Source organism: Ceratosolen solmsi, unplaced genomic scaffold (genome assembly GCF_000503995.2).
Source record: "Ceratosolen solmsi marchali unplaced genomic scaffold, CerSol_1.0 scaffold1, whole genome shotgun sequence".
Lineage (NCBI taxonomy): Eukaryota > Metazoa > Arthropoda > Insecta > Hymenoptera > Agaonidae > Ceratosolen > Ceratosolen solmsi.
In genome coordinates this window covers 8,972,312-8,999,723 of record NW_011948415.1, presented here as the reverse complement: position 1 = coordinate 8,999,723, position 27,412 = coordinate 8,972,312, and the positions used below count along the sequence as shown (strand labels likewise).

The window sequence follows — 27,412 nt, the reverse complement described above, 5'->3', positions numbered from 1 at the left end:
GTACGGCAAGAGATGATTTTCAGCGAGAGGTATCTTCAGCAAGAGAGGTCGAGACGCGCCCCGTGCGTCCCTTATATAGGCACGCGGCGACTCACTTAGCTGGCAACAAGGCATCGTCGTTGTTGCACTAATTCTTACACGAGGCGTCGAAGGAAAAATCCTAGAACCTTCGAGAATGTTCGAGGAGAGAAAAGTAGGAGTAATACCCTTCGGTGATCTTACAGTATATTATATTTCGCAGTATATTCGCTGGAGTGCGCGTCCCGGTCCGCACGTGAGGGCTAGTCTAGGCGCACATGCGGTTAGCCGGACAGCGCGTATAACCTTTCTTTTGTTTGAAATTCATGGGACTGCATCAATCCCGAACACCGACGTAATAAAGGCGCGGCATCAATACAACTATTAATACAACTACACCATACAACTATTATCAACAATTTAATGTTTGTTAAGATAGCATTTATTAATTATACAACAAAGGAAGAAGTAAATTCATAATACGTAATAATAAAGGAAACTTTATATTTAATAAAGAAACAACGATAAACATTAAAAGTAGTCTTGAATAATTGCACTGTCCCTTCACTTTACCAGCAACACCTCCACCCACTATCTAAGGAGGTTTTTTGTTTGATCCCAGACAGAATGAAAATATAATTCAAACACAATGTACAAATTTTATGCAAAAACTCAAAAAATTTAAATTATAAAGTTGGAGTCTGTTTTTTTTTTTTTTTTTAAACTATTTTAAAGCTCGCGAAACTTAAGAGTTAATTACGCTAAACGTCATTTAACGAGGAAACTTTTGGTGTATCTTAGCTAAATTGTTAAGATTTAAGGCATTATCAATTCGGAAAAAAATATCCACAGTACTAACATTACCCAACGTCGGGAAGCCAGATAATGCGAGTGTATCACCTGATATAACCATTATCATGACTTTATGCAAAAAATCTTAGGCATGGTATTGTTCGGAAAACAGAAATTTGAAATCCTCATTGGATATAATATACTCCCGCATACCCCACAGACATTTTATTTATTTTCGACTTCGAGAAAGTTTTTACTCGTGAAACTCACACGAGTAATGTGAAAAAACCAGGACCGTCTTCTAGAGAAAATCTAACAACAAAGTGAATTGAAACCAGAGTAAGACTACTCTACTACAGGGCGAAATAGCCATCGACAGCGATAGCGAAGAGAGGTACGCCGATGCTGGTTAAAGTCGCCCTAGACATTTTTCGATTATCCTGGATTTTTCGAAGTTTAATTAAAGAGGAATTCTTAAAGGAAAAATGACACTCGCCAATAACATTGAATAAATCATAAGAACTCCAATAATACTGATTTGCCGGAAGAGAGGCGTTCGTGTAGCGGTCATTCCGAGTTTACCGAATCTGTGGAGTGTGAAAGACAAAAGATCTGAAGATTCATCCGGAAGTTTGCAAAGTAGCAAATGTATTGGAGAACGATTGCGCCTTGTACTTATAGAGATGAATTAATATGTCGATGGAAGAAATGTACTCCGTATGTTTATGTGCAAATATAACGTAAGACGCAAATATACAATGTAATCATTATAAATCTATGAGTACTGATACGCGCTAATAGATAAAGATGACGTACGTTGCGTGATTTTGTATTTATAAAAATTAATTTATTTCATGCATCTTAATTCATTAGTTCTCTCAAAATAATTCTAAGAAATACACCAACACCAGACTTACAAAAAAATACTAAAAATAATAAAAAATAATAATAATTGAGGGAAAACGATAATTGAATTAAATGAAGATATTGAAATTAGTTGTTACATTTGTTTTTGGTATTTTTTAGAAGGAAGGTAGATTGCTTTTATTCGGCAACAGGTTTTTCTTTTTTATTTTCATTATATCTTGTATTACTTGATCTACCTTTTTGCTCGCGACCCATTATCATCCCAGAAAATATGTTGGCATATTAAGGTCGTGGACTGGGACTATCACAATACATACAGTTAAAATAATATTAATAATATAATTAATTAATGTGTTTGGATAAATGAACACGGTAGATTATAAATTGTATTAACAAGGACAATAATAATTAGGTAGAGTAACGAAAAATTGTCATTCTCGTGAGTTGAAAACCGAGACAACTATGAGAAGAGACTATAAAATGAGAAGCATAAAAGATTCATATTTTGGATAATAAAAAAAATCTCAGTTGTTATCTCTCTCTCTCTCTCTCTCTCTCTCTCTCTCTCTCTGCATATGTACATATTATATAAAAAATTATATTAATATATTAAAAAAACGTATATATACTACATATATACTTGAATTCTGTATAGAAAACAAATATTATCACTATCACGGTGTTTAACATCATTAACAATAACAATTTTATCGTTTTTTTTTATTTCTAAATAAATAAATGTAATTATTTAAAATACTAATATCTTTAAAACTACTTCTGCAACTTATTAAACACTTTGTTTTTCTTTCTTTTTCTGTATATTGATAAAAATTTATATCTATTTTATTATTATTACATTAAAATCCATTAAGTCATCCAAGTAGTAATAAATATATTTATTTTTTATTTACTTTCGTTGTAGGATCAATTTAATATCGAATAGAATATTTAAAATATGAATGTAGCGAATAAATTCAAGATACCAATTAAAATTAATTTGCTTTATCTTAAAAAATATCATTACTTTCAATTTTTTTTTTTTATGACAAATTTAAGTTAATTATCGCGTTTGAATAAGACGCTTAAATGTTTAAATAATGTTAGGTTAGCTTTATGTATGCAATTGTAAACGTAGCTATATGAAATAAGTGTATTATACATTATAAAAATACATTTGATATGCAAAACTGAATATGCCTGTGTTTTAACTGTACATATACAATATCGGTTATATCGGTTATATCAACCTGTCAAACTTTAAGTAAATATTAATTGGTTTTTGTATCGATACATGGTACTTTACAATTAGAATATCATATCTCAATAATATTCCAATTATCTTACCTATTTCATAAATCAATTAATTTAATATAAGTTTACATTACTTTGCGTTCTGAAGATTAATTATACATTTTGCTTATAATTTTCTTATCACATCAATTTACATTGTAGATGTTTCAAGGTTCTATATAAATTACAATATTTACCTAGATTTTAAAGAATTTTTATGATTTTATATAATGGAAAAGGAAAGGTGAGAAAAAGTTTAAAAGAAAAGTTTTTGTGCTTATTTTGTATAATAGTTACATACTAAAATATTGACTTATTTAAGATTTACAATGCTTTTATTGGATCCTGGAGAAATATTTTTTGAGGATTTCAGTGTTCAAATAAAATTAGAAAGATCAACAGATAGTAAACAAAATCAATGGCTAGATGGTCGTTTAAAATTATGCTCTAAATCTTTAGTTTTTGTTAGTAAAGATATTAATCAACCATTAATTAAAATTCAACTGAAAGATACAAATATTGCAGAAAAATGCAATTCAAACGATGGTCAAACTGGGTACAAATTTGTGTTTTGATAAAAAAATTTGCTTACTTTACAAAAGTAGCTATATTTATTTATTTATTTATTTATTTATTTATTTATTTTTTTTTTTTTTTTTTTTTTTTTTTTTTTTTTTTTAGATCAAATGATATTTTATTGGTTTATTGTAAACAATATATAGAAATGTTAAAGGGTAATGTACTGGCTCCTTATAAATTTGTACATGAGCCGACAAACTTCCTATTCTCTTTTAATTATGCCAAAGTAGACGATTGTTTGCCGCAAATGTCTCAACTTTTAAGAGCTGCTACGCTTCCAACCGCTGAACAAAATTCGATGGTAACATTAATACTGTTGTTTTACATAACTTATGGAATATGTAATGTACATTAGCTAATGCACATTATTTGAATATATATTATTTACTTGTATTTTATGCGCATATAATGTGAAATTAAACTAAGTACATTATTGATTAAGCGTATGATCATTAAGTATATTAATATTAATTATAATTCTAAACTTAATTTGACTGTTAGATTATGGCAATAGTGCACTCAAGGCAGTCACGATTTTCATTTGATACATCGTGGTTAGAGGATTTGTATGAACAAGTAGTATTTGAGGTACAAGCAAATAAAGTGTTACCATTGGTAATTAATCCAGGAAGAATTTTACTTACAACATGTAGAATATATTTTCAACCTTATAATAACATGGATCAAGTAAATTCATTTTTGTATTAAAATTATTCAATATATTTTATAAATTAATAATATTAATCCGTTAATTCTTTTGTTATAGTATCCAGTGCTAAAAATAAATTTAAAAGATATAAAAAATGTAATTAAAAGAAGATTTCTACTACGTCAAGTGGTAAAATATGTTGTTATATTAGAAATACAAATAATTATTTTAATTTATATAAAAACATTCGTTTTATACAATTTATTATTATAGGGTCTTGAAATTCAATGGACACGTCAGTCCGATAATAAGGATGAATATTTCTTTCTATCGATGAAAAATCAAGAAGATAGAGATGCTTTATATACCAATTTATTAAGTCAATCAGCCTTGAAGATTGAAACCATTCATCAGAATCATATGACAATGCAATGGCAAAATGGTTCTTTATCTAATTACGATTATCTTTTATATGTTAATAGGTAAATTAGTTCATTATTTTATTTAAGATTTCTTTCAATTAGTCGTATACTCTATATTGTCTGTGCACTTTATATTATATAAATGATTCTATGTTAATGATTTTTCATTGATTAATAAAATATGAAATAATAAGCTCTTTGCCACATAGGACACGATAAATAGGATTTTTATTATAACATTAATATTTTGTTTTATAACTATAATTCTCATGCGACGTACATCATTTTTATATTTCTAATTTTAGTTTAGCAGATAGAACATTTCATGATTTAACTCAATATCCTGTAATGCCATGGGTTCTACAAAATTATTCGTCGCATACCTTAGATCTCAATGATCCCAATGTATATAGAGATCTTAGTAAACCAATTGGGGCACTTGAACCAAAAAGGCTGGAGAGGTTGAAGGTATAATAAAAAAAAAAGGATGTTAAAATATGGAAATGTAGATTATTTAGTTGGTATATAGTATAATAAAGTTTCTAACTAATTGTAGACAAGATATTCCGAAATGTCAGAGCCAAAGTTTTTATACGGTTCCCATTACAGTGCACCTGGTTTTGTACTTTTTTATTTGGTGAGAAAATATCCACATTACATGCTTTGCTTACAGAATGGAAGATTTGATCATCCTGACAGAATGTTTAACAGGTAATAACAATTTATTTTTCAATACGGTTTTTATGTTAGTCTGAAAATAAATATAAATTGTAAAACAGTTTTTTTGAGTTTACTTTATTGAATTAAAAAACACGTTAATACTCTATCGACTCAACAGAATTAGATTTTATATTTCTGTCCTAACAACGTAAAAAACCTGACAGTGTAGCTGACGTCTGGAAAAATGTTTTGGTCAACATGTCTGACTTTAAAGAACTAATACCAGAATTTTATGACACGGCTAGCAATGGAGATTTTTTAATTAATAATTTTGGTATTGATTTTGGATTTCGTCATGATGGAACGAAAATTGCTGACGTATACTTACCACCTTGGGCAGAAAGTATTTACAAAAAATATTCTGAATTATTTTCATTTATTAAGTATTATTAAAAGTTACAATTATATTTATAAAATAAATTATTTATATTCATAGATCCATCTAATTTCGTTCATAAATTAAGAAATGCTTTAGAAAGTGATTGGGTATCCAAAAATCTAAACCATTGGATCGACCTAATATTTGGATATAAACAAAAAGGAGAAGAAGCTATTAAAGCCAATAATGGTACTTACTAACAAAATATGCATCTTTTATCATAATTAATATGCTTTATTCATTTATTTTTCTTCTTTAGTATTTTTTCACTTATGCTATGAAGGAGCAATTGATTTAGATACTATTAAAGATGTCAATGATAGGCATGGTTTGGAGGTTCAAATTATGGAATTCGGTCAAATTCCTAAACAAATTTTCAAATTACCCCATCCAAAGCGCTTGATAGCAATTAATTTCATTAGAAGCGAAACTTGTTTCTCGATACAACAAACTTCATTGTCTGGTTAATATACACTTTTCATTTTTTAAACAATTTTTGTCACTTTAAACAATAAATAATACATTTACAGAGAATAAAAAAATGCCAATTATTGAATTAAATAATTCTATTACATTTCAATCTCATAAAGAAGCTGTAAGTGCTGTAATCATTATTGCCGATGGAATGCAAGATGAAAATTTAGTTTCAGTTGGCCGAGATGGTGTTTTAAAAATCTATTCTCTGAAGACTGGCAAATTAACACGAAGTATTGCATTATCCTCCGTTCCTTTATGTTCATGTGCTTATTATCAAACACTTTCAAATGCTAATGTACTTGTAGTTGGTTCATACGATAACTCATTGTGTGTAATAATTAAAAATATTTTACTCACAATTAATCAACATAAATCATTAAATAAATGTTATTTTTTAGAATTTTCTATGACATTGAATTTGGTAAGATTTTCGATATAGTATATGGGCACGAAGATGCAATATCTTGCTTGGCTTATAGTAAAATCAATAACATCATTATATCAAGTTCTTGGGACTGTACTACAAAAATATGGCGTACTTCGGCTCCTGACAAGAAAATTAAACTAGTAGAACGCTTTGTAGCCGAACTTCATCATGATTCTCAAGTCACCTGTATGAATATCTCTAGGTAATTAATTTATAAATAATATCGATGAATCTTAGATAACTATTACATGAATATTGATAATTTTAGAGATGAAACTTTGTTGATTTCTGGAACAGAAGATGGCGAAGTTTTTCTGTGGAAATTGGATGATTCGTACAGTCTTCAATTTTCTGTTAAACGTAAAACTCTTTTGCTTTAGTCCCTAATTTTATATTTCAGAATTTTAATATCATAATATTAAAGCTAAATTACTTATTTAGAACACACATCAAAAATCAATGCAATAACATTTGAATCGGAATCCAAAAATATTATATCATGTGCAAGTAATAAATTACTAAGTGTTATCGATGTACAAACGAGTACGCAAACTTACTTAAGAACTTTAGAAGAAGAACCTATATGTTTGGCATGGATCAGTTCATATTTATTAATTGGAGATAGCAATGGAGATCTTTTAATATGGGATCCACAGAGTGCTGCATTCATTTCTAAATTCCAGTGTCACCAAGGTAATTATTAACAAAATCATTGTCATATGTGTTATTAATTACATATTATAACTCATACTGTGATTATAAATTATGAATGAATTAATATTATAATAATAATAAACAAAATGTTTCATTTTCAGGGCCGCTTATTTCGCTAACAGTATCATTAGACAATAAAAAAGTGATAACGGGTGGACAAGACAAAAAAGTTATTGTATGGGATTGTATAAAAAATTAAAAATTATAGAAAAATATTTATTTTTAAAATTTATTGTAAAATTAATGAGCAAGATCGAAATTTTTTGACTATGTTAACATTTGAAATAAATATATATGTGTTATTAAACTTGTAAGTTTTTTTAATCTTTAAATATTAAATATAATTAATCATAATAATCACTGTTTACGCTTGAATAATTTTTTATAATTCAAGTGTCATTTAAACTTAATTTATAAAATGTAACAGTATTTAAAAAATTAAAATTAATTGCATTAATTAAAATGTCGATATTAAATTGAAATATTTATCGTGACATTTTAAAATAATAAAAGTGTAGATTAATTTCAATTAAATATTTAATTCGCAACACTTTGTTATTAATTTAAGTTTTATACATTTTTATTATTATGGTTGTTACTATTATTATTATTTATATTTTTCAGTGTATTTTTCATGAAGAGCAAAAACAATTACGATAGTGTTGCAAAAAAATGGATAATTTAAAATGATCTACAATTTATTTTAAATTTTATTATAAAGAGAAAACAAAACATTTATTAATATATATTCTTTTTTTACAAAAACTAATGTAAATGCACGTATGCGTGCGTGTTAAAAATGAATTTAACATGTAATCTTTATATTTTTTTCAAAATTCTAAATTCGAAATATGATGCTTTTTATAATTAAAATAATTTAACATAATTTATTATTAATTACAATTTTAGAATAAGATATAATCCTAGTAAATATTAGATTGAAAGGACAAATTATAATTTTAAAATAGTGCAGGTCTGTCTATATTGGCTGTCGAATACAATGTAAATATATACTTTTTATTATAACACGTGTTATTATAATACGTATTTAATAAAAATAATAAAAATATAAGACTACGCCGCATTTATAAACAAAGTTTTTACTAGTATTAACGGTGGTATAAGAAAGAGATTAATTTTATAACGAATTATAACTTTCAATTGTGATCGGGAAAAGGAGTGAAATACTTAATCATTGCGCTCATAAAAATAGTAATGATTCACGTATACGCTTAACAAACAAAAAAAGACCCGACATTTAAAAATATAATTTCTATTATCTATATTTTATTTATTTCGCGATAATTTATATAAAATTTATTAAGATGCATTCATTTATATTTTATATTACTGTGAAGCAATTGATATTGTAACGACTATTCTATTATAACGAAAACCCTATATTTGTTACAATAAATGGAACTACGGCGTTAAATAAATATTTTTTTCAAATCTCGATTTTCAAATTTGAAAATGTAATACTAATTATCAATGACAATGTATATAGCTTTCTTTAAAATATCATACATGTGATAATCAAAGTATTTACTACGCTTTAAAATTATATTATTAGCTCATTTTAAAAAAAAAAATATCGAAGCTTCTATTGAAATCTAATGACAAACAAATTTGTTTTGAAAATTATAAAATAATATAATGAAAATTAGAACTTGTAAAAAAGAAACAAAGTATAAAATTGAAATGTTAGAGAATATATATTAACAAGTATAATAATAATTAATTAATTGAATGGAAAATCGAATAAAATAATGATAATAAAATATGATTTATAATAAAAATTTGTTGCCTCAGGTATTATAGATTTAAATATATCTTTTCGAGAGTGAAATAATCTTCCTCTTTTTTTAAATTAGTAAGTAGCTATTCGTGACAACAATTTTTATATCGTTAAATAAGAATTTTAAAATGTTATTTATCGAAATATTTAATTTTTAATTGTTTACATATATTTCAATAATATTAATTTGCAGATATTTAAGAGAAATAGTTAATAGTAGTAACTTATGAAAAATTAATGGGCTAATGTACTTTCTTGTATATTTCAAAAATTCTTCCCGATGTATGTATGAAACATATTGTGTCAATAATAGTTTTTCACATTGCAATTTTAATAATAATAAAATTTCAACTTTACTATGTTTTCTACTCATTGACAATTAATCATACGAATTCAAGTTAAACTCGTGAAGTTACATATCGCACGTACAAGCTCTAGTTTACTTGAATTATTCTTATAGTTTAAGTTCGAAATAATCAGTCCGACTTCGACACGAAATTTAAAATTTATAAAATACTAATGCTAATCAACGAGCTTTAATAAACCAAAAATTAAATCTTATAATGCTTCTAACATTGGCCAATCTCTTAACATTTAAATTTTAACCAGCGACCTTAAAAATTGGTATAAACACTGCGCAGACTCTACATTTTATTTCGAAAAACTCATTGATAAATTCATCTCGGGTAGCAGGACATACAGCCAATATTCTCATTTATATGATATTAAATAAGGAACACTAGCGTACGTAAGAGGTGCCTGTGTATTTATTTTGGTTAAATGCATGTTCTATCATAAATAATAAGAACGAAATATCAATTCTTGATTAAACATTTTTAAAAATTATCAGGGATCATTTTATTTTATTTTTTTTTTTTTTTCATTATATGTAAAATACTTATTGCTTTCGAAGAAAGATAAAATAAAATTTTATATTTATAAGCTTTGCAATTCTTTACACTGAAGCATATTATTACATTAAATATTGTGATAATCTATATGGTTATTATTAAACCAAAAGAACGACTTAACTTTACGGTGTACTAAACAAGAGTTGATAATTAAATCAGATAAATAGTTTTAATTTATTGTGCAATTAAAATAATAATATTAATTGCAATTTACTATAGATTTGGAAATTTTTATAAAGAATTTTTATAGTTTGAAGTATTGCATTTTCGAGGAAGATTTTGAAAAATAAAACTTTCTTCTCGTATTTAATATTGTTTCAATAACCTTGCGAAAGGTTATCTTAAATTTCTTATAATGCACAGCTGTTTAGTTTGTTGGAAATAAAAAGCGTCTGTGATCTTAGAAAAAAATTCTGTCTGAAAACTTATTGAAATATTCGTTATAAATTTTTTTACATTTCAGATACACTCGAAATACAAAATGCCAGAAAATGAATCTAAATCGGCTCTTGGTATGTTAAAAAAAAATATTATATATTTATTAAGTAATCTTGAAAGTCTTGATTTTTCTTAAATATAAGCATTTTTATAAAACTATATTTTTGTAGATGCCATTTATACATCTGAAAAAATGGGTAACGATGAAAGTGGAAGTGGAACTGAATCTAAGCCTTTTAAAACAATACTACAAGCTATGAGACATGCGGGTCAAGAGCCATTTCCTGAAATTTATCAAGATTCAAAAGAAGATGAAAAAGTTTACGAGCTTGCTTCTAAGTCACAACTTAAAAAAATTCACAAAATTTGGATTAGAGAAAAATATAATAACAGAGAAAAGCAAAAAAAGCTACAAGAAGATGAAGAAAAAAGAGTTAAAAATTTAGAAGAATCGAAATCTATTATTATTGAAGAAGACAAAAATTTACCTGCTGCAATTCTTATTAAAATTAATAAAATTCAAAACTACAAAGAACAAAGAATAAGAATATTTGGTTGGGTACACAGATTAAGACGTCAAGGTATTAGTTAAATTTACTTAGCTAATATAATTAGTTTAATAAGAATATATATATACATATATTAATGTATATATTTATCTGTTTGTATAAGGAAAATCATTGATATTCGTAACATTAAGAGATGGTACAGGATTCCTTCAATGTATATTGAATGATAAATTATGTCAAACGTATGACGCTCTTGTACTTAATACAGAAGCTTCTATCGAATTGTTTGGAATACTCAAACCTGTTCCAGAAGGAAAAACAGTACATGAAATTATTATCATACAAACAAATTTATAGCTATAAAAATTAAGAATTACTCGTTTTAGGCTCCAGGTGGACTAGAGTTAATAGTGGATTATTGGAAACTTATTGGAAATTCACCTCCTGGTGGAGCTGATTCAATTTTAAATGAAGAAGCTCATCCAGATGTGCAACTTGATAACCGACACATAATGATTCGAGGTGAAAATGTAAGCAATTTGTTTTGATATTTGTGATAAAAAATTTGATCTTTCATTTAAGTATTAGTATATATAATTCTAATCTATCCTGTAATATTATAACCGAATTGTCGATTATAAATACTAATATTATATTTAAATAAAGAATATGTATTTTGTTTAATGATTATCGGATTTCGTTTATATAAATATATATTATAATTCTTTTTAGACTTCTCGTATTTTGATTATGAGATCAATATTAACCCAAGCATTTAGGGATCATTACAAAGATAGAGGATATTGTGAAATAACGCCTCCAACTCTTGTACAAACTCAAGTTGAAGGAGGTTCAACTCTATTCAAACTTAATTATTTTGGGTAATATATTCAGTATAAAATTTCCGTTCTTTCTATGCTTTCATTGATTAATTACGATTATCTTTTTAAGAGAGGAAGCATATTTAACACAAAGCTCTCAACTTTATCTTGAAACTTGTATACCTGCGATGGGTGATGTATATTGTATAGCTCAATCTTATAGAGCAGAGCAGTCGAGAACTAGAAGGCATCTTGCAGAGTATGGAAAATAATTTTGAAAGGAAAAAAATTTATTGAAGTACTACTTTAAAATGTATAATATTATATGCTCCGATTATTTTGTAGATACACACATATTGAGGCAGAATGTCCATTTATCACTTTTGATGATTTACTTGACAGACTTGAAGATCTAATTTGCGACGTTGTAGATAAAGTTTTAAAATCACCAATGGGAACTCTCGTTCAAGAATTAAATCCTAATTTTCAAATTCCAAAGCGACCATTCAGAAGAATGGATTATACACAGGCTATTGAATATTTAAAGGAAAATAACATTACTAAAGATGATGGAAGTTTTTATGAATTTGGAGAGGTAAGCAAATAATGTATACTTTAATATTTTACAATAATATTTAGGAAGTTAGAATAAACTTTTTAATGCTAAACATTTATTTATTAGGATATACCTGAAATGCCAGAAAGGAAAATGACAGACAAGATTAATGAACCAATAATGCTATGTCGTTTTCCGGCAGAAATTAAGTCTTTTTACATGCAACGTTGTCCCGAAGATAATCGGTTAACAGAATCTGTTGATGTTTTACTTCCAAATGTTGGTGAAATTGTAGGAGGATCAATGCGTATTTGGGATCATGAAGCTTTATTAGAAGGTTATAAAGGCGCAAATATAGATCCAACTCCATATTATTGGTATACAGATCAGGTAAATATTAATCTTCATTAGATTAAACGATATTCAATAAAATATTAAAAGCATCAATAAATTCAATACAAAATCATTTTTTTCTATTCATAGAGAAAATATGGAACATGCCCTCATGGAGGTTACGGTCTTGGCTTAGAAAGATTTATTTGTTGGCTTTTAAACAGATATCATATCAGAGAAGTTTGTCTGTATCCTCGCTTTTTGGAACGCTGTCGTCCATAAATTAAAAATTTTAAACAAAATATATGCTTCCAGCAACCTTTATTTTAATATAAATTATATTTATAACTACAAATTTCATTTGTTATAAATTATATTTATAACTACAAATTTCATTTGTTATAAATATAAATTCTATTTATAAAAACAAATGCATTCAATATCACAAATAAATCTCTTTGATATTCAAATTAATTGTTGATTTAAGCCTTTATTCTTAATCTTTTGTTCATTGAAGATTTTATTAAGAATGTCCAATAATACAGAATACATAATTCAATGATAAATTTACTAAAAGCTATCGTTATCGAGTTGAATATTTAATGAAAAGCTTGACTTACATCATTCCTGACAATACTTCGATCCAAAAGATTATGTAATCATCTTTGAAAAGATATAGCGAATTAAAAAGATATTACGCAATTTCTTTTCTCTATTCACATTGCTATTGATTAAATTTAATAACTTACTTAAAAATGTGTGGTAATTAATTTTTTTATTACATCAATATTATAAAATAGATGAATTACCTCGCTCACAAATATAAAAACAAGACAAACTATTTCTATTACACAATACAACCAATACTGTTAACTGAAATAAACTAAGGTAATATTCTAATAATTTTCTTTTAAACAATTTTTATCAATTGATTCTTGACAGTACATATATTTAATTTACAATAATTTTTATTTCGTCTAACTAGACCCTATTTGATTAATGAAATGGAATTGTATTTTGAGTGTATTGTATGAAATTCACTATATAAATTACTTTATGGAAGTGATATTGAAAAACAGTAGTAAAATATGTAATTTTAAAATAATTCAGGTATAAATAAAGATTTCAATGATGATGAAAATTATACTACACAATAATTACAATAATAATTATGACAGATTTGAGATAAAGAGCGCTTTGTGAATAAACAAAATTTGCAAAACATTCACATTTTTAATTGTTTTTATTTTACTTGAAACATATGATTCTGAATGATGTAATTGTGTTGAACTATTTCACATCTTTATACACTATATGAATTAATTATATTTATTCTTAATTATGATTATGCTATATCAGAAACTAGATTACGCTTATAGAATTTAAAATAATATAAAATATAGTATTAAGAAATTGTATACAAAAAAAATCACCAATAAATAATATGAAAATATAAATAAATACTAAGTGAATATTGGTTACAAGTATTCTTATAATCGCTTAAATTAAAATTAAAATTCTATGTTTTGCAATAGTAGAGTAATAATTCATAAATTAAATTTTAAAAACTGATTTTAAACTGTATTGGAGTAAAAGCGAAGTTAAATTGATTTAAATAACATAAAAACCTGTTCAATTCCAAAGATATATCACATTGCATTTAATAAATAATCATTAGAATATTAAAGTATTTGAAGACGTAAAGACAAACTATTTAATATTCTTTAATATTGAAATTTCAAAGTTCCTTAGAAACACACAGAGTGTGAAAAAAATTAGATAAAGCATTTAATTCATATAACATTTTTTAATATACTTATTGGAATTAAGACAAATGTATACAAGAACTTTTATGTTTCGAATATTGATAAATTTAAAATGTACAAAAAACAACGTCAAAAAATATTTGGATGAATAATTAATAGTTAACAAATGTCATTATATAATAAAAAATAAAAAATATTAAATATAAATCAAATAATGAAGTGAAAAAATTATATAACCATTGCCTTTAACGAAAAACAATCTAACTATTAAAAATTCAAACTAAGGAACTTATTCCGAAATTTTATTCCGTGATGAATTAATGAATTATAAGCGACTGGCTATTAATATTAATCTGTTTCGCCATGAAAAAAAAAAATCATTTTTCCATAAAGCATCTAAAATTAAACGAACAAGATTTTAATTTGGAAAAAAGGGAATCGATAATGAACACAAGTTATAAAAAGAGACGATATATATTTTTCAATAACATTCATATATATTTATAAGATAAAATTCTTCCGCATTAGTGCCAGTACTCGTACCTAACATTGTTGCAATTTTCTAGCTAGAAAATCATTATTTTTACTAATAGTTATTAATACTTCAACGTTTCATTATTCTTCTATCATATTAATACTAAAACAAACAGATTGTTCGCAAAAGATAAAAATATCTTTAAATATTTCTCAATAAATCAACAAAGTGTATTCTATTAATTACATGATATATCTTTTATAGAACTATTTAATGAAAATCATACATTGAGCGTCAATTATAAAGATATTCATCAAAATATATTATAACTCTTATAAAATTATCGTTTTATTTTATTTAATAAATTAGCAATCTTTATTAAGTATTTACTTTTGTTTAAAAAAAATATATTTCAATACTTTAATTATAATTTGAATATAGTATATGTGTATATATATTCAAGAGTAATTTTCATTAATAGTTAAGTATTTACAAGTACTTAGTGCTCTTTTATGATATGTATTCATTTGAAATTTTATTTATCTAATGATCTATTTAATCATAATTTATTTCAAATTTTACTTTCATAATGTTTATTTTATAATTTACTTTGAAATAGATATTAAAATATTTAAGAATATTGAATCTAAGTGTAATTGTGCATTTTTATTTGATGTTATAAGTTTGAATATAAAAAAAACATCTGCTTCATTTGTGCTGTAAGGAAAATCGTATTTCACAACAAAAATAAAAATAAATGTATAAAATATAAAATTGAAAATACTATTATAAAGTATATAGCAAAATAATAAATAAAACTACAATAATAAACTTATTTACACTAGGTATTTCTACAACAATGTTCATTTTTAATAAGATGTTGCTTTTTTTCAATATTTGTTTGAGTTGGTTTAAAATTTTTTTAATTGCTCATAGGTAATAAAAAATATAATATTCCAAGGTCCCATTCTAAGCCACGTCGGTATGAAACCTTTATAGAGCGCAAAAAAGCCTTCATTTTTGAATGTCTGAAAAATAAATTCATTTTAAATTAATTAATATATCTAAATTAAAAAAAAAAACAATTTATTCGTGACAATTTAATAATACAATACCTGAACAAAACACTCTATACTATTAGAATAGATATAAGAAGGTAAGGATCCATCAACTGTTTGTATCCTCCTTTGATTCATTAAACGTGTCTGAAATGAAGAAGTAAAACTATAGAATGCTAATACTTCTTTTTTTTTTTTTTTAATTTTTATTTGGTAAAAAATTTTACTCGAACAACATCAATTGGAGTAGATGACACAGCACTTCCCATACTTGCAATAAAACTAGATCTGAAAAAAGATTTTGAATATTATTGAGAGCTACATAGACTGAACGAGTAATAAAAATGTATTCATATTGTTAGTGACCCTTATCTAAGCAAATTTATTTGTTTAGTTATATCAAGTTATATATAAATAAATAAATAATTAATCATTTAGTATATAAGTATTTTCATGTGTAGCAATGTAAAGATTGCTAACCAGATGCATGAAAATGTCTGCAAGTTACTTGGATGTACAACACGGTAGACTGTTTGTATGTTCTTCTATTGGGACAAGTGGTCATTTTGATTTTTATAGTTAAAGAACGTCCTTATTATTGACAAATTACCTGTAAATAAAATCTATACAAATAAGTAATATTTGCTTGAATAAAGGTTATTGAAAAATGTAAAATCTTCATCGGAACATATATGTATATATATATATATATATATATATATATATATATAGGTATTTAATATAACATTTTCATATATGTAAATAATATACATAATATATAATTTAATCGAATAATCTTATTAACAGGTATAGAAATATTATATTACTCACATAAAATGATTATTAACACTATCCCCTATATAAGGTAATAACTCTTTTTTACTAAAATCATATATTGGCAACTCCACTGCTGCAATAATTGCTGCTCTTTGCGCAGTTGGACCAACTCCCTATAACGATAAAAGTCATTAATTCGTTTATTTAAAATATCAATACAAATATATAAATATCGAGATTGTAATATTACCCTCCATAAGCCGCGGATACCTTCGTACTGATAAACATCTTGGAAGCAACCGTATAAAGTTAAGTTTGCTTCAACACCGGTAACTTGCATCCGAACTTTCACAACATCGGTTGGGTTTGCTATTGCGCTTGAGATAGCTCCCGCTATTGCTGCACATACAATATTAATTAAAACTATATCATTAGTTCCCCACCTATCTGTAGCACTTTGCTTAAGAGAATAATAAGTTCCAAATTTAATAGTTCCATAAGTTGCTTGCCTCAAGATTGCAGAACTAATTCTAATAAAATAGATATTTTAAATCCATAATTTCTATATATTAAAATTGAACCAATACTGTATAAATTGTTTAAACGCTTACCCAGAATATAAGCCTTTAAAACCTTCTTGTTTTGTTATTTTAGCTAAAGCGTCTATCATACCAGAATATTTTAATTTAGAATATTTTTTATCATGTTTTTGGCCTTGAATTTGCAAACGAGTTTTTGTTGTGTCTAGTGGGAAGGTACCTAAAAATTTATAAATTTCAATCTGTGGTCGAGTGTATTGAAATAGATATTAATTACCTAATTCAGCAACAATAGATGCTAAGCCTCCATATACAAACGGCCTCCAGTCCTGAATATTTGAATTTTCCATCTCAATTTTATCCTCTTCATTCATTAAAAATATCGAGTTTTCTATTATTTATTATGCATCAAAGCTTATATTTTAACTTTCACTCTCTCATCTATTGTGCATAAATTATGTTTCATCTGCAATTATTCAAGAGCCAATATAGCTTTATCTACAAACTAACAAAAGTCAAATATTATATTAAAATGCATTTATTTCAGTCGTTCCTAAATTTAATTTTTGATGCTTCTTTGTACAAGAATTTGTGACAAATTTAGCAGCAAGTCTATAAACGTCCATACAAAATTTTAATTAGAATTTGATTGTATTCTACAAATATTACACTATTGTTGTGCAATATCATTAATTATTTAATAATAAAATAATCAACGGCAATGGATCAAACAAAGTCACTTATTACAGATTCTCTTTGCACAAGTTGACCGTTTAACAAAACATTAAAATAAAAACTCTGCTCCGCCAAGCAATTTTCCAAAATAACTCAATTGTCTACATTTAATTTTCACACTATTAACTTAACTAAAAAAGCACACATCCCTAAAATTAAACCTAAAATTATAAAGCAATATTATTTTACATTACGATAAAAACGAATCCAATGCCCTATGCACTTCATTACGAAATTTGTATGAACAGAAATTTTAAAAGCAAATCTAACGAATTACCTACAGATCCACTCTTATTTAAATATTCAGCCAGACATTGGCAGTTAAAGCTCTTTTGCCAAACTACCCACCAGCACCACTACTACGCAAATGTTAAGCCCTGACCTTACCGGAGCTTTAACAATTCCTTTATCCGATATCTAGTCTACATTACCTTGAATATTTTGCAGACGCGCGCACCCACGTGCCTCTGAATATTTTTCAAACGAGGCAAACCCGAGGAGCTCCTCTATTACCTGATAATGGTAATTTCAATCGAATTATTATTAATTTCCGAACTTTTCAAGCGGGCATTGCACATGTGTGTACAAGCATACGATGCATTAATTGGTGATTGGCAACAAGTAATGTGTTTGTTTATTATTTTGTACTATGACAATGTGAGATAAGGAAGTTGACTGTGATATTGGTATGTTGCTTAGTAGGAAGACATATATTTCACTTTTACTTGCATTGTTAGTATTGAATTTGGGAATTTTTGTCGGCAAGTTGAATTTAAAGGTGAATGAAATAATCGAAAGAGAAAAATGCCCTGCCTGTTTTGGGATCAACCTGTGCCAGGATATCGATGATAATAAAGTCACATTAGAATATACGGATTTCTATTCCATTTTCAACAATTTGTTAGGCATAAAAAATATCTATTATGGTAAATACGGAGGTGACAAAGTTATTATTAAAAAATTAGCACAGAAAATAGAATTGGAAGGTTTTGACAAAATGATTTGCAGTGATTATGAATTAATGGAACTTTGTTTCAATAAGCCTAAGGCTGTAAATACGATGAAAAATTTTTATAACTTAATTGTTGCCGAATTGATTAGTGCTGATATGAACGATCCAAATGTTAAAATAAGGCTTTGCCCAACAATATCAAAACTTCCTGAGCTCTTTTCGAATGTTCTAACAGAAAATAATCTTAAAAATGCTGACTATTATAAATACTTATGGAGTTTGATACAAATAAATCCTGAACCTATTCTTCTTCAGGTAATCTTAAATAAATTTTGGTTTAAGGAAGCTTATCATTAAAAACATATTAAATATTGCAATTATATAATTATATTTTTTTATAAATGATAACAAACTTGTTCTACAAACTTGCATAGATATTGTCATCCAATGATAATTGGCCAACTCCAAAATATTTTGGTGCATGTGGTCGTATTGTAATAGTAGAGTACATTGGTTTGCCTTTATCAGCCTTTATTCAAGAGACTTGGATCGAAAGAGCGATAATAGCTTCTAGTCTCCTTGATGCTGCTTACGCATTCACATTTAAAAATCCAAAGTTTGCATTTTATCTCACTGATATATCCATGGATAATATTGCGGTGAACAATGAACAAAGAGCAATATTTGTTGATTTAGAAAATACAATTATTGTAGATAAATATCCTTCGGACGAAGGTAAAATTATTTTTAATTATTTTATAAAAGATAACGTAAAGTAATTAATTTTGATGGCTCAATCATATCTAAGTATCGTACGAATTTAGTACAATATCTGGTTACATTTACGTATAATTTACAAAATAATTTATGAAATAATGTATTCCGATAAAATTATTAGTATGAATCGATGCAATTAATCTTATTCATTTTAGTCTTAAAAGAAAAAACAGCATGGAACGTAACATATACGAATCAGGTTTATACTGACTGCAAAGATTGCTTTATATTTTCGCCAACTGATATATGTAATCATAAGATTAGCGATCATAACTATTATGCTATTTGTCAGGTAATTTTTGTTTCATAAACAATAAGATCACAATTTACAAAATACATTAATTAAGGTTATTTTATATTCTTAGAATATTCTTGTACAAGGATTACATACAAATTTTGATAATCAAGGATTATTACATAACATACCAAGTACAATTCTTCAGGAATATCCGCAATTGACATATTTATTAAATCAATGTTCAAAGCCAGATAAATTTCAGTCAAGAATTGAATCTGGTAATCAACTTAAAAAAGTATTAGATACGATAATTAAGAATATAAAATAGTTTATTATGTACATTATTTATAGTCCAAATTTTTACATTGACTTTCAAACAATTTTCTAAAATTATTTTCTACTTTTGATTTTCTAGTTTCGCTAATTTGGTTTGTAGTTCTTCTATTTGAATCATTTGCTCCCTTATAATTTGGTCTTTCTTTTCATTATCATTTTGTAACCTGATATTTTCGTACTGCAGTTTATTTATTATTAAATCCTTGTCGATTTTTAAATCTTCCAATAGTTCATCCGTTGAAGGTCGCCTGGATGGATTTTTTTGAACCAATTGCTTAATTATATTTGCCTATGATTATATTAATTTAATTTAGTAGAATTAACAAAAAAATTTTACAGTTACTGCAAATTAATTTGGAAATTATGCGTTTTACCCATTCTGGATATGAAGCATCAAGGGCTTTTGGTATTTCATTATCTTGCAATGTTTCAATCATTTTAATACATTCCATAGACGTCTGCATAGGAATTAAAAGCTCCAAAAGAACAATTCCTAAACTATAAATGTCACTCTAAAAAAAAAAAAAAAAAAAAAAAAAAAAAAAAAAAAAAAAAAAAAAAAGAATTTATAAATCAATTATTAACCATTAATATAATTATTTAATATCTACAATATTAAATACCTTTGGATTGCATTCTCCTTTTAATTGCTCAGGAGCTGCATACATGCAAGTTCCAACAATTGCATCGTGATTGTCTCTTTGTAAAGGGCATGCCAAACCGAAATCTCCTATTTGTACTTGTAATCTTCCCGATGTCGAAATAAAAATGTTACTAGGCTAGACATTTAAATTACATAAATTTTTGTTTATACGAGCTCTAATTAATTTTCTTTAGCTTATGTAAATTGACATATAGATTAGCTTTTACCTTGATATCATGATGAACAATTTTTAAGGAATGAATATAATTGAGTCCACAAAGAATTTGCGATGCTATGTTAGCTACCAATGTCATGGGAGTAGGTTCTTTCCTTTTATCTAACCATTGTCTCAATGTATTTTCACATAATGCCATCTGAATATATAATATTGCATATTGATTCTAAAAAAGAAAACATTTTACTATTTGATTTGTAATATTGTATGGGATAAACGGCATAATAAAACAATTGTAAAACAGACAAAAATTTACTTTTTGAGTAGAATACCGATGAATTCTACAGTCATCGAAAGAATCATCGCTAGAAAAACTTTCTTCCGTGGTAGTTCTAGAATTTATTCCTATAATATTATTATCCATGTCGCTTCTAACACTAATATCACATAATTCATTATCGCCTCTAAAAGAAACAATATCTGAATTTGAATTAAGAATTTTAAAATTAGTTTTACTTATTATTTTATTATTATTCAGACTTTGGTGATCGCTTAAATATCTATTGTTAGATTGCTTATTAATATGTTTTGTATATGTGTAGCTTTTATATCCAGCCAATGAATTTGTTGTGTTACAACTTGGATGCTTTTTATCGCTACAATTTCTTTCTGATCCGTTTGCAGATGGTAGTTGTGGCACATAAGATCTCGACATTGGTTCGATCCATGCTTGTTTGTAAGAAACTATATTAGTATGATTCAATTTGGCAAGAGTTTTAACTTCTTCCAAATGACTAATAATAGTTTTAACTTTCTCAGGACGAACGACAATTTTTTTTATCGCATACTCTACTTCGTCAAGTTTATGTATAGCTCTATAAACATTTCCAAAACCTCCACTAGCGATAAAACCGGTTTCTTGAAATTGATCTTTATAACAAGACACGTACGTTGCAAGAGATCTAAACGAAAATAATTCATTCTATGTTAGTACTATAATTAGATTTATCGATTAATAAGCCATTTTAAACATTTATAAAATTTTATAAAACTTTAACATAATTTATATAATATAGTACCTTGGTAGTGGCACTGAATTCTCGCTTCCTATTGTTGCTCTACCAGTCTTAATTAAATTATATATTGCGTCCATATACCTTCCTTCCACTAATTCAAAACCTCCCAATTTATATGAAGGATCTATTAATTTCATATTGCGCATAGTGTCACATAATACTAAAATAATTTTTGATGATGACATTAAAAATTTTCATAACGATGAGATTTTTATATTAATTTCTATATACATTTGAATTGGTTTATTTTACATTTATTAATAGTATTTATAAATATATCCTACTTACGCAAATACAATTTTCTACTTTGTATAGGATCTTTTTCAAGTACTCTGCACAGCTGATTTATTAGGGAAACTATTAAAACACTGGAAGATGACACTTTCTTTATTGTATCATTATTCTTTCCATTTTCATTTATAAATTGTGTTAAATATGCACTGCCACCTATAAAACATTATTGATATATCATTATTGAAAATTAACGACTTTACATTATTGGAGAGTTAATCTAAATATATATATTATTTTATGACAATAGGACTAGAAATATATGTATACATTATTTTGGAACATCAGAACCATACTTATGACGAGTTTTTAAACAATCATTTTATAATTTTTAATGTATTTATACTATACCCCTGTCAAATGTAGTGACTGTTGGCAAATTGCTCCAAAGATTATCCTGAAATCGTTCGTCTTCCATAGTCAAAATTTCTCCGAACCATAAAACTAGGTAACTTAACTCTATTTCGCAAAGCTGCTGAAAAAAAATTTTCTTTTACTCTAAAATGTGTATATCAAAAAATAAATTGAAGGAAATTTAATCGTTGCCTCAAGCATGGCAATTCTATACGCTTGCACATATGCACGAGGGAATGCACTTATTTATATATACATGAGCGCTTACGTACGTGTGTGTACAATCAAGTATCAATTAGGCTATACTGCGTATATTGTCCAATTAATTGAAGTTTGCAGCGAAATGAGATACGATTTTTCGTAAACCAAACAAGTGGAATAAACACCAGTGTTGATTTTTACAAAATTACGTCCCGGACGTAATTAATGCTTAAAAGATAATTTAATATTTAACGTATTATTCATTGGTCTTATGAATTATTAATCCATGCCTACAACTTGTATTTGTTCATCTAATCAATAATACACAATGAGTAAAATGATGTTTTTTACAATCTCCCGCTTTTAAATGGCAACGTTACACGCAGGTCGTAAGATCTTTAAACGTAAGGGTCTTGTCAGCAATGAAAACCAAACTCACGTTAAATGAAGTCTTGTGCATTCAATGTGAATCTGCCTTAAATAGCGAATGCAGCGCCATGAAAAATTCGTATTTGAAAACATTTAATTTTTCAAAAACGGTCGACAGTCAGCCTTGCAAACAAACCGTTGATAATAGACGCTATTGTTTTTATATTGAGGAGTTATCGGCGTTCATAAGATGTAGATAATAAATAAAAGAATTTCATAATTTTAATTTCAATTAAAATTAAGTTATTGTTGCACTGCTTTAGTTAAATATATCTTATTTCTATTGTATATTGTAAGTTAATGAAGATTCGAAAACGATCTTCACCATGTTTTTTCAAGTAAGATCTTCATAATTTATTTATTTATAGTAACATTGTATCTACTAATTATAGTTATAAAAATTGTTTGAGTTTTTGTTATTTTGCAGATTAATGTAACACCTAAGGAAAAAAAATTAATGCAGCCAATTGCGAAAAATGAAGTTGTTAATTATTCTCTTTTATTGGCTCCATTTCAGCCACCAACTAGAATTAAACTCGATACTCAAATTAATACTCCAATAGAGAGGGCATTAACGATAACAAATTCAAATAACCGCTGCTTAACAGTAAGAATAAAATTAATACAATTGTTATTATACGTTATTGTATGTGAATTTACTTCTTCTTTTTCTTTTTCTTATACTTATTTTTTGCATATTTAGGTATCTGTAATAAAAATTCCTCCCGAAGAGAGATGTATAAGTTTTAATACAACCGAATGGTGTATTCAGCCAAATACTAGTGTTATTTTAAATATAATTTGGAAACCTTGTGAAAGTGGCACTTGGAGAGATATACTGCAATTGTCAGATAGTAGGCATATTAAATACGATGTTCCTCTTATATTAACTTGTACTAATCCAAATAAAGTAATAAACTATAAAGGAGGTAGAAAAATAAAGCAAAGAAATCCATTAAGGAAAATGAATAACGTATCTAGTAGTAAAAAGTATAATGTAACGAATCAGAAATTTGATGTATCGAGTAACAATAATTATAATGCCCCCAAACTTCAGCCTACATTGAAAAGGAGTAGATCTGGAGTTACCAAACTTTTAGATAAAGAAAATGTTTCCAATAATATTGATTTTAATTGGATGATGGAACAAGCGAAAGCAAAGAAACAAAAAAAAGAAAACCCATCACCGCCTACAGTATTAGATTTTTCTAAATTTCTTGAAACATCGTCTTTTAAATTTACGCCAATAAAATCTAAATTTACATGTTTCGATTCCAGTAGAATTAATAATAGCACTGAATTTTGTACCAATGAAGGTAAGCCCATAACAACGATCTTTGATTATCAATACTTTCTAATTTATTAATTATTTATTATTTATTAAATTTTATAAATGCTTTGTATAAAATTTAGATACTATAAATAATCAATCACTTTTGAAATCGGAATCTTGTCTTACAATGATAAATGAAACGCAAACAACTTTACGAAAGGAAACATACATAAAAGTTCCTAGATATTCAAATTCACAGATTGAGAGCCCAGAATCAGATATCAATGATGAAAATCATGATGAATTTGATGATTCTTTATCACCTAAACCATTGGAAAAAGAAACTAATAAACAATCAGAAATTTCTATGTTATTAAATAATATAAAATTCACTCCATTTAAAACTACAAATTTAAAGAACAATGACAAAATAAAATTCTCACCAAATAGATGTTCGACAGCTCATAAAACAAACAGATCTAATTCCTTTAGCGATGATTCTGTGAACTTCTCAGCGAGCAAAAATACAACATTCGATGTTAGTTTATCGAATAGTTGTAAAGACAGTACCTTCGATCTGCCTGTATCACCAACTACCACTAAACATAGTTTTCAATTTAAACCAACGTGTCTAGCTGATACATTTGAAAAGCAGAATATAGACGTAAAATTTTCAACCCCATGTCCAATTACCAATAATATAAGTAAATTAAGTGATCATATAAGATTAAGTAATCAATTCTCAAAGAGTCAAGTCGATCTTGGAAGTGCAAGAGATTGTTTAGAAGCAGATTTATGGGTAAAATCTAACACCTCATTATCGCCATTATCGAAAAATATAATGCATTCTACTTTAGACAATGTAAAAGATGATAAATATTTAAATAATTTAATGGAAAATTATAAAAAGAAATCACAAACTGTAAAAACTTTTTGTATCGAAATTTCACCACCAAAAAAGTTTATCAATAAATCTTCTATAAGAAAAGTATCACCAACAAATAATAGTAAAATAATAAAAGAAAAGTGCATTATAGAAACAGTGAATTTTAAAAAGAAGACCAGGATAAATAAATCCATTAAAAGTAAATTAATAGATTAATATTTAAAATTTTTTTTTTAATCTTCAAGCAATATGAAATAATTTTATTTAAAATTTTTATTTATCTCATACAATAATGCAGTTCATTACTTAAATTTTAGATAGTATTCCTGGCGTTAGAATTGCAAAACTGTCTTTTGTAGGATTAGGTAAAGACAAAAATGATAATAAATCTGTTAAAAAACAACCAAAGGAAGTTAGTGTGAAGCTTCACGATCCAAATGATTTTTTAACAGTTTTTTGTAATCCAGATCCATTTGCTGCTACCATGACACACGATCCATTTCTTTCCAGGTAATTATAAATTAATTCCTGTTACAATTTGAAATATTGTTATTTTATTCTATTAATGAATATTAATACATTATAGTACACTTTATTATGACGAGCGATGGATATTAATACAAGAATTAGAATTCAAAAAGTGGTTAAATGCTTTACTGACGCCTCCAGAGCACTTAACAACTGATATCGAATCAGCTCCAATAGATATTGGTAAAGTTTGGCAGTCGTGTCGAGCGAAGGAAGATATTGCTTTAGCTGAGACAAAAGAATCAATATCTGCACGATATCACACAAATACAAGATTAAATACTTTACGTAAGGCTGCATGTGTTATGTTTCATAAAACAGAAGTAATAGCTGTTCTATCTCAAGCTACTATTAGTATTGAGAAAGAAATATTACTTATAAGATCCGATAAGGATTTACACCGTGATATAGGTAAATAATTAAATTTACTAAAGATAAAAAATAATAGATAAAGAAAAGTTTCTAATTCTAACAAATCTTTGTTTCTTCTGCCATAGGTTTACAAAAAATTATTCTTGAATTATTTATTAGTTATAATCCCCTTTGGTTAAGAATAGGATTGGAAACAATTTATGGAGAAACTATTCCTCTTCAATCAAATAATGATTTAATTGGCCTCTCAAGGTTTCTTATAAATAGGTTTTTTTCCGATCCATATCTTGTCAAGACACACTCTTCGCATTCTCATCCAAACATAAGGCACAGTACCTTTCAAGCTGTAATGAACAAATTTATACTTAAAAAATTTCTATTCTTTGTCTATTTTGTGGATTATGCTAAAAGAAATAAGCTTATAGGACATGATCCATGCTTATTTCATAAGAAAGCATTAATTAAAGAAAGCAGGTCGATTCTATTGGCATTTTCTCGCGAACTCCTCAGCGGAATAGGTGATATCACTAAGGTTCTACGAAATTCTAATTATATAGTACTTCATAAGCAAACATATCTAGATGAGTATGATTATGCTTTGGTGAATTTGCGTACCGATTTAAGGGATGGAGTACGACTTTGCAGAGTTATGGAGCTGATAACGGGAAAACGGTGTCTCACGTGTCAATGCAGAGTACCGGCTATTTCTCGCTTACAAAAAGTTCACAATGTTAATGTGGCATTAAATACGCTTAATAAAGCTGGTTACATAATAACGGGTGATATTGACGCAAAAAGTATCGCGGATGGCCACAAAGAAAAAACTCTTTC

At 26.7% G+C, this 27,412-nt stretch overlaps 6 protein-coding genes across 13 annotated transcripts in view; 4 read left to right on the top strand and 2 right to left on the bottom strand.

Annotated features, from left to right (window-relative positions):
- The first annotated feature begins 3,197 nt into the window (after window positions 1-3,197).
- On the top strand, window positions 3,198-7,553 carry LOC105359045 (protein FAN). The gene is made up of 16 exons (XM_011495521.1): window positions 3,198-3,211; window positions 3,290-3,523; window positions 3,649-3,847; window positions 4,048-4,233; window positions 4,313-4,384; window positions 4,469-4,677; window positions 4,923-5,085; window positions 5,174-5,328; window positions 5,502-5,680; window positions 5,774-5,905; window positions 5,976-6,179; window positions 6,247-6,520; window positions 6,592-6,822; window positions 6,889-6,980; window positions 7,062-7,313; window positions 7,436-7,553. Exons 1-16 carry the CDS (start codon window positions 3,198-3,200, stop codon window positions 7,531-7,533), a joined length of 2,694 nt encoding a protein of 897 aa, XP_011493823.1. The 3' UTR covers window positions 7,534-7,553.
- Window positions 7,554-9,855: 2,302 nt separating this feature from the next.
- Window positions 9,856-13,031, top strand: AsnRS (asparagine--tRNA ligase). Of its 4 annotated transcripts, none has more exons than XM_011507835.1 (10): window positions 9,856-9,887; window positions 10,507-10,555; window positions 10,652-11,062; window positions 11,154-11,311; window positions 11,377-11,520; window positions 11,723-11,871; window positions 11,942-12,070; window positions 12,157-12,406; window positions 12,494-12,757; window positions 12,851-13,031. In XM_011507835.1, exons 2-10 carry the CDS (start codon window positions 10,525-10,527, stop codon window positions 12,980-12,982), a joined length of 1,668 nt encoding a protein of 555 aa, XP_011506137.1. In that variant the 5' UTR covers window positions 9,856-9,887; window positions 10,507-10,524; the 3' UTR covers window positions 12,983-13,031. The 4 variants fall into 4 exon arrangements, with proteins under 4 accessions (XP_011506137.1, XP_011506135.1, XP_011506139.1 ...); XM_011507833.1 differs by lacking the exon at window positions 9,856-9,887 and adding an exon at window positions 10,116-10,134; XM_011507837.1 differs by lacking the exon at window positions 9,856-9,887 and adding an exon at window positions 10,364-10,378.
- Window positions 13,032-15,789: 2,758 nt separating this feature from the next.
- Window positions 15,790-18,571, bottom strand: Bmcp (uncoupling protein Bmcp mitochondrial). Of its 5 annotated transcripts, none has more exons than XM_011507830.1 (8): window positions 18,482-18,571; window positions 17,593-17,781; window positions 17,388-17,535; window positions 17,027-17,306; window positions 16,831-16,949; window positions 16,227-16,287; window positions 16,057-16,146; window positions 15,790-15,969 (listed from the first exon to the last, which is right to left on the bottom strand). In XM_011507830.1, exons 2-8 carry the CDS (start codon window positions 17,687-17,689, stop codon window positions 15,853-15,855), a joined length of 912 nt encoding a protein of 303 aa, XP_011506132.1. In that variant the 5' UTR covers window positions 17,690-17,781; window positions 18,482-18,571; the 3' UTR covers window positions 15,790-15,852. The 5 variants fall into 5 exon arrangements, with proteins under 5 accessions (XP_011506132.1, XP_011506131.1, XP_011506130.1 ...); XM_011507829.1 differs by lacking the exon at window positions 18,482-18,571 and adding an exon at window positions 18,328-18,475 and having other exon boundaries at window positions 17,593-17,820; XM_011507828.1 differs by lacking the exon at window positions 18,482-18,571 and adding an exon at window positions 18,328-18,475.
- A 134-nt stretch (window positions 18,572-18,705) lies between these two features.
- Window positions 18,706-20,330, top strand: LOC105368739 (deleted in autism protein 1 homolog; the record flags this gene model as incomplete). Its single annotated transcript, XM_011507827.1, has 4 exons — window positions 18,706-19,317; window positions 19,437-19,737; window positions 19,935-20,071; window positions 20,145-20,330. Coding segments are annotated over exons 1-4 (1,203 nt in total), but the record flags the coding sequence as incomplete, so codon positions are not given.
- Window positions 20,331-20,369: 39 nt separating this feature from the next.
- Window positions 20,370-23,016, bottom strand: LOC105368738 (eukaryotic translation initiation factor 2-alpha kinase 1). The gene is made up of 8 exons (XM_011507826.1): window positions 22,890-23,016; window positions 22,536-22,694; window positions 22,251-22,407; window positions 21,488-22,133; window positions 21,224-21,397; window positions 20,977-21,132; window positions 20,728-20,865; window positions 20,370-20,642 (listed from the first exon to the last, which is right to left on the bottom strand). Exons 1-8 carry the CDS (start codon window positions 22,954-22,956, stop codon window positions 20,415-20,417), a joined length of 1,725 nt encoding a protein of 574 aa, XP_011506128.1. The 5' UTR covers window positions 22,957-23,016; the 3' UTR covers window positions 20,370-20,414.
- Window positions 23,017-23,782: 766 nt separating this feature from the next.
- Window positions 23,783-27,412, top strand: part of LOC105368737 (protein abnormal spindle) — a 7,665-nt gene continuing 4,035 nt past the window's right edge. Inside the window, exons 1-7 of the mRNA XM_011507824.1 lie at window positions 23,783-23,860; window positions 23,950-24,129; window positions 24,226-24,838; window positions 24,936-25,880; window positions 25,999-26,191; window positions 26,268-26,620; window positions 26,707-27,412. Coding sequence (XP_011506126.1) covers window positions 23,849-23,860; window positions 23,950-24,129; window positions 24,226-24,838; window positions 24,936-25,880; window positions 25,999-26,191; window positions 26,268-26,620; window positions 26,707-27,412 — 3,002 coding nt within the window. The 5' untranslated portion in view covers window positions 23,783-23,848. The remainder of the gene's footprint in view (window positions 23,861-23,949; window positions 24,130-24,225; window positions 24,839-24,935; window positions 25,881-25,998; window positions 26,192-26,267; window positions 26,621-26,706) is intronic.

Coding starts and splice junctions, on each gene's coding strand:
- AsnRS (XM_011507833.1), top strand. Junction 10,556..10,651: donor TGAATCTAAATCGGCTCTTG/GTATGTTAAAAA, acceptor ATATTTTTGTAG/ATGCCATTTATACATCTGAA. Junction 12,071..12,156: donor ACTAGAAGGCATCTTGCAGA/GTATGGAAAATA, acceptor ATTATTTTGTAG/ATACACACATATTGAGGCAG.
- Bmcp (XM_011507830.1), bottom strand. CDS start 17,689: ATGAATGAAGAGGATAAAATTGAGATGGAAAATTCAAATATTCAGGAC. Junction 16,288..16,830: donor AGTGTTAATAATCATTTTAT/GTGAGTAATATA, acceptor ATCTTTTTTCAG/ATCTAGTTTTATTGCAAGTA. Junction 16,147..16,226: donor CTCCAATTGATGTTGTTCGA/GTAAAATTTTTT, acceptor TCTTCATTTCAG/ACACGTTTAATGAATCAAAG.
- LOC105368738 (XM_011507826.1), bottom strand. CDS start 22,956: ATGGAAGACGAACGATTTCAGGATAATCTTTGGAGCAATTTGCCAACA. Junction 22,695..22,889: donor AGTCACTACATTTGACAGGG/GTATAGTATAAA, acceptor AATGTTTTATAG/GTGGCAGTGCATATTTAACA. Junction 22,134..22,250: donor AATTCAGTGCCACTACCAAG/GTACTATATTAT, acceptor ATTTTCGTTTAG/ATCTCTTGCAACGTACGTGT.
- LOC105359045 (XM_011495521.1), top strand. Junction 3,524..3,648: donor TCAAACGATGGTCAAACTGG/GTACAAATTTGT, acceptor TTTTTTTTTTAG/ATCAAATGATATTTTATTGG. Junction 4,385..4,468: donor GATTTCTACTACGTCAAGTG/GTAAAATATGTT, acceptor TTATTATTATAG/GGTCTTGAAATTCAATGGAC.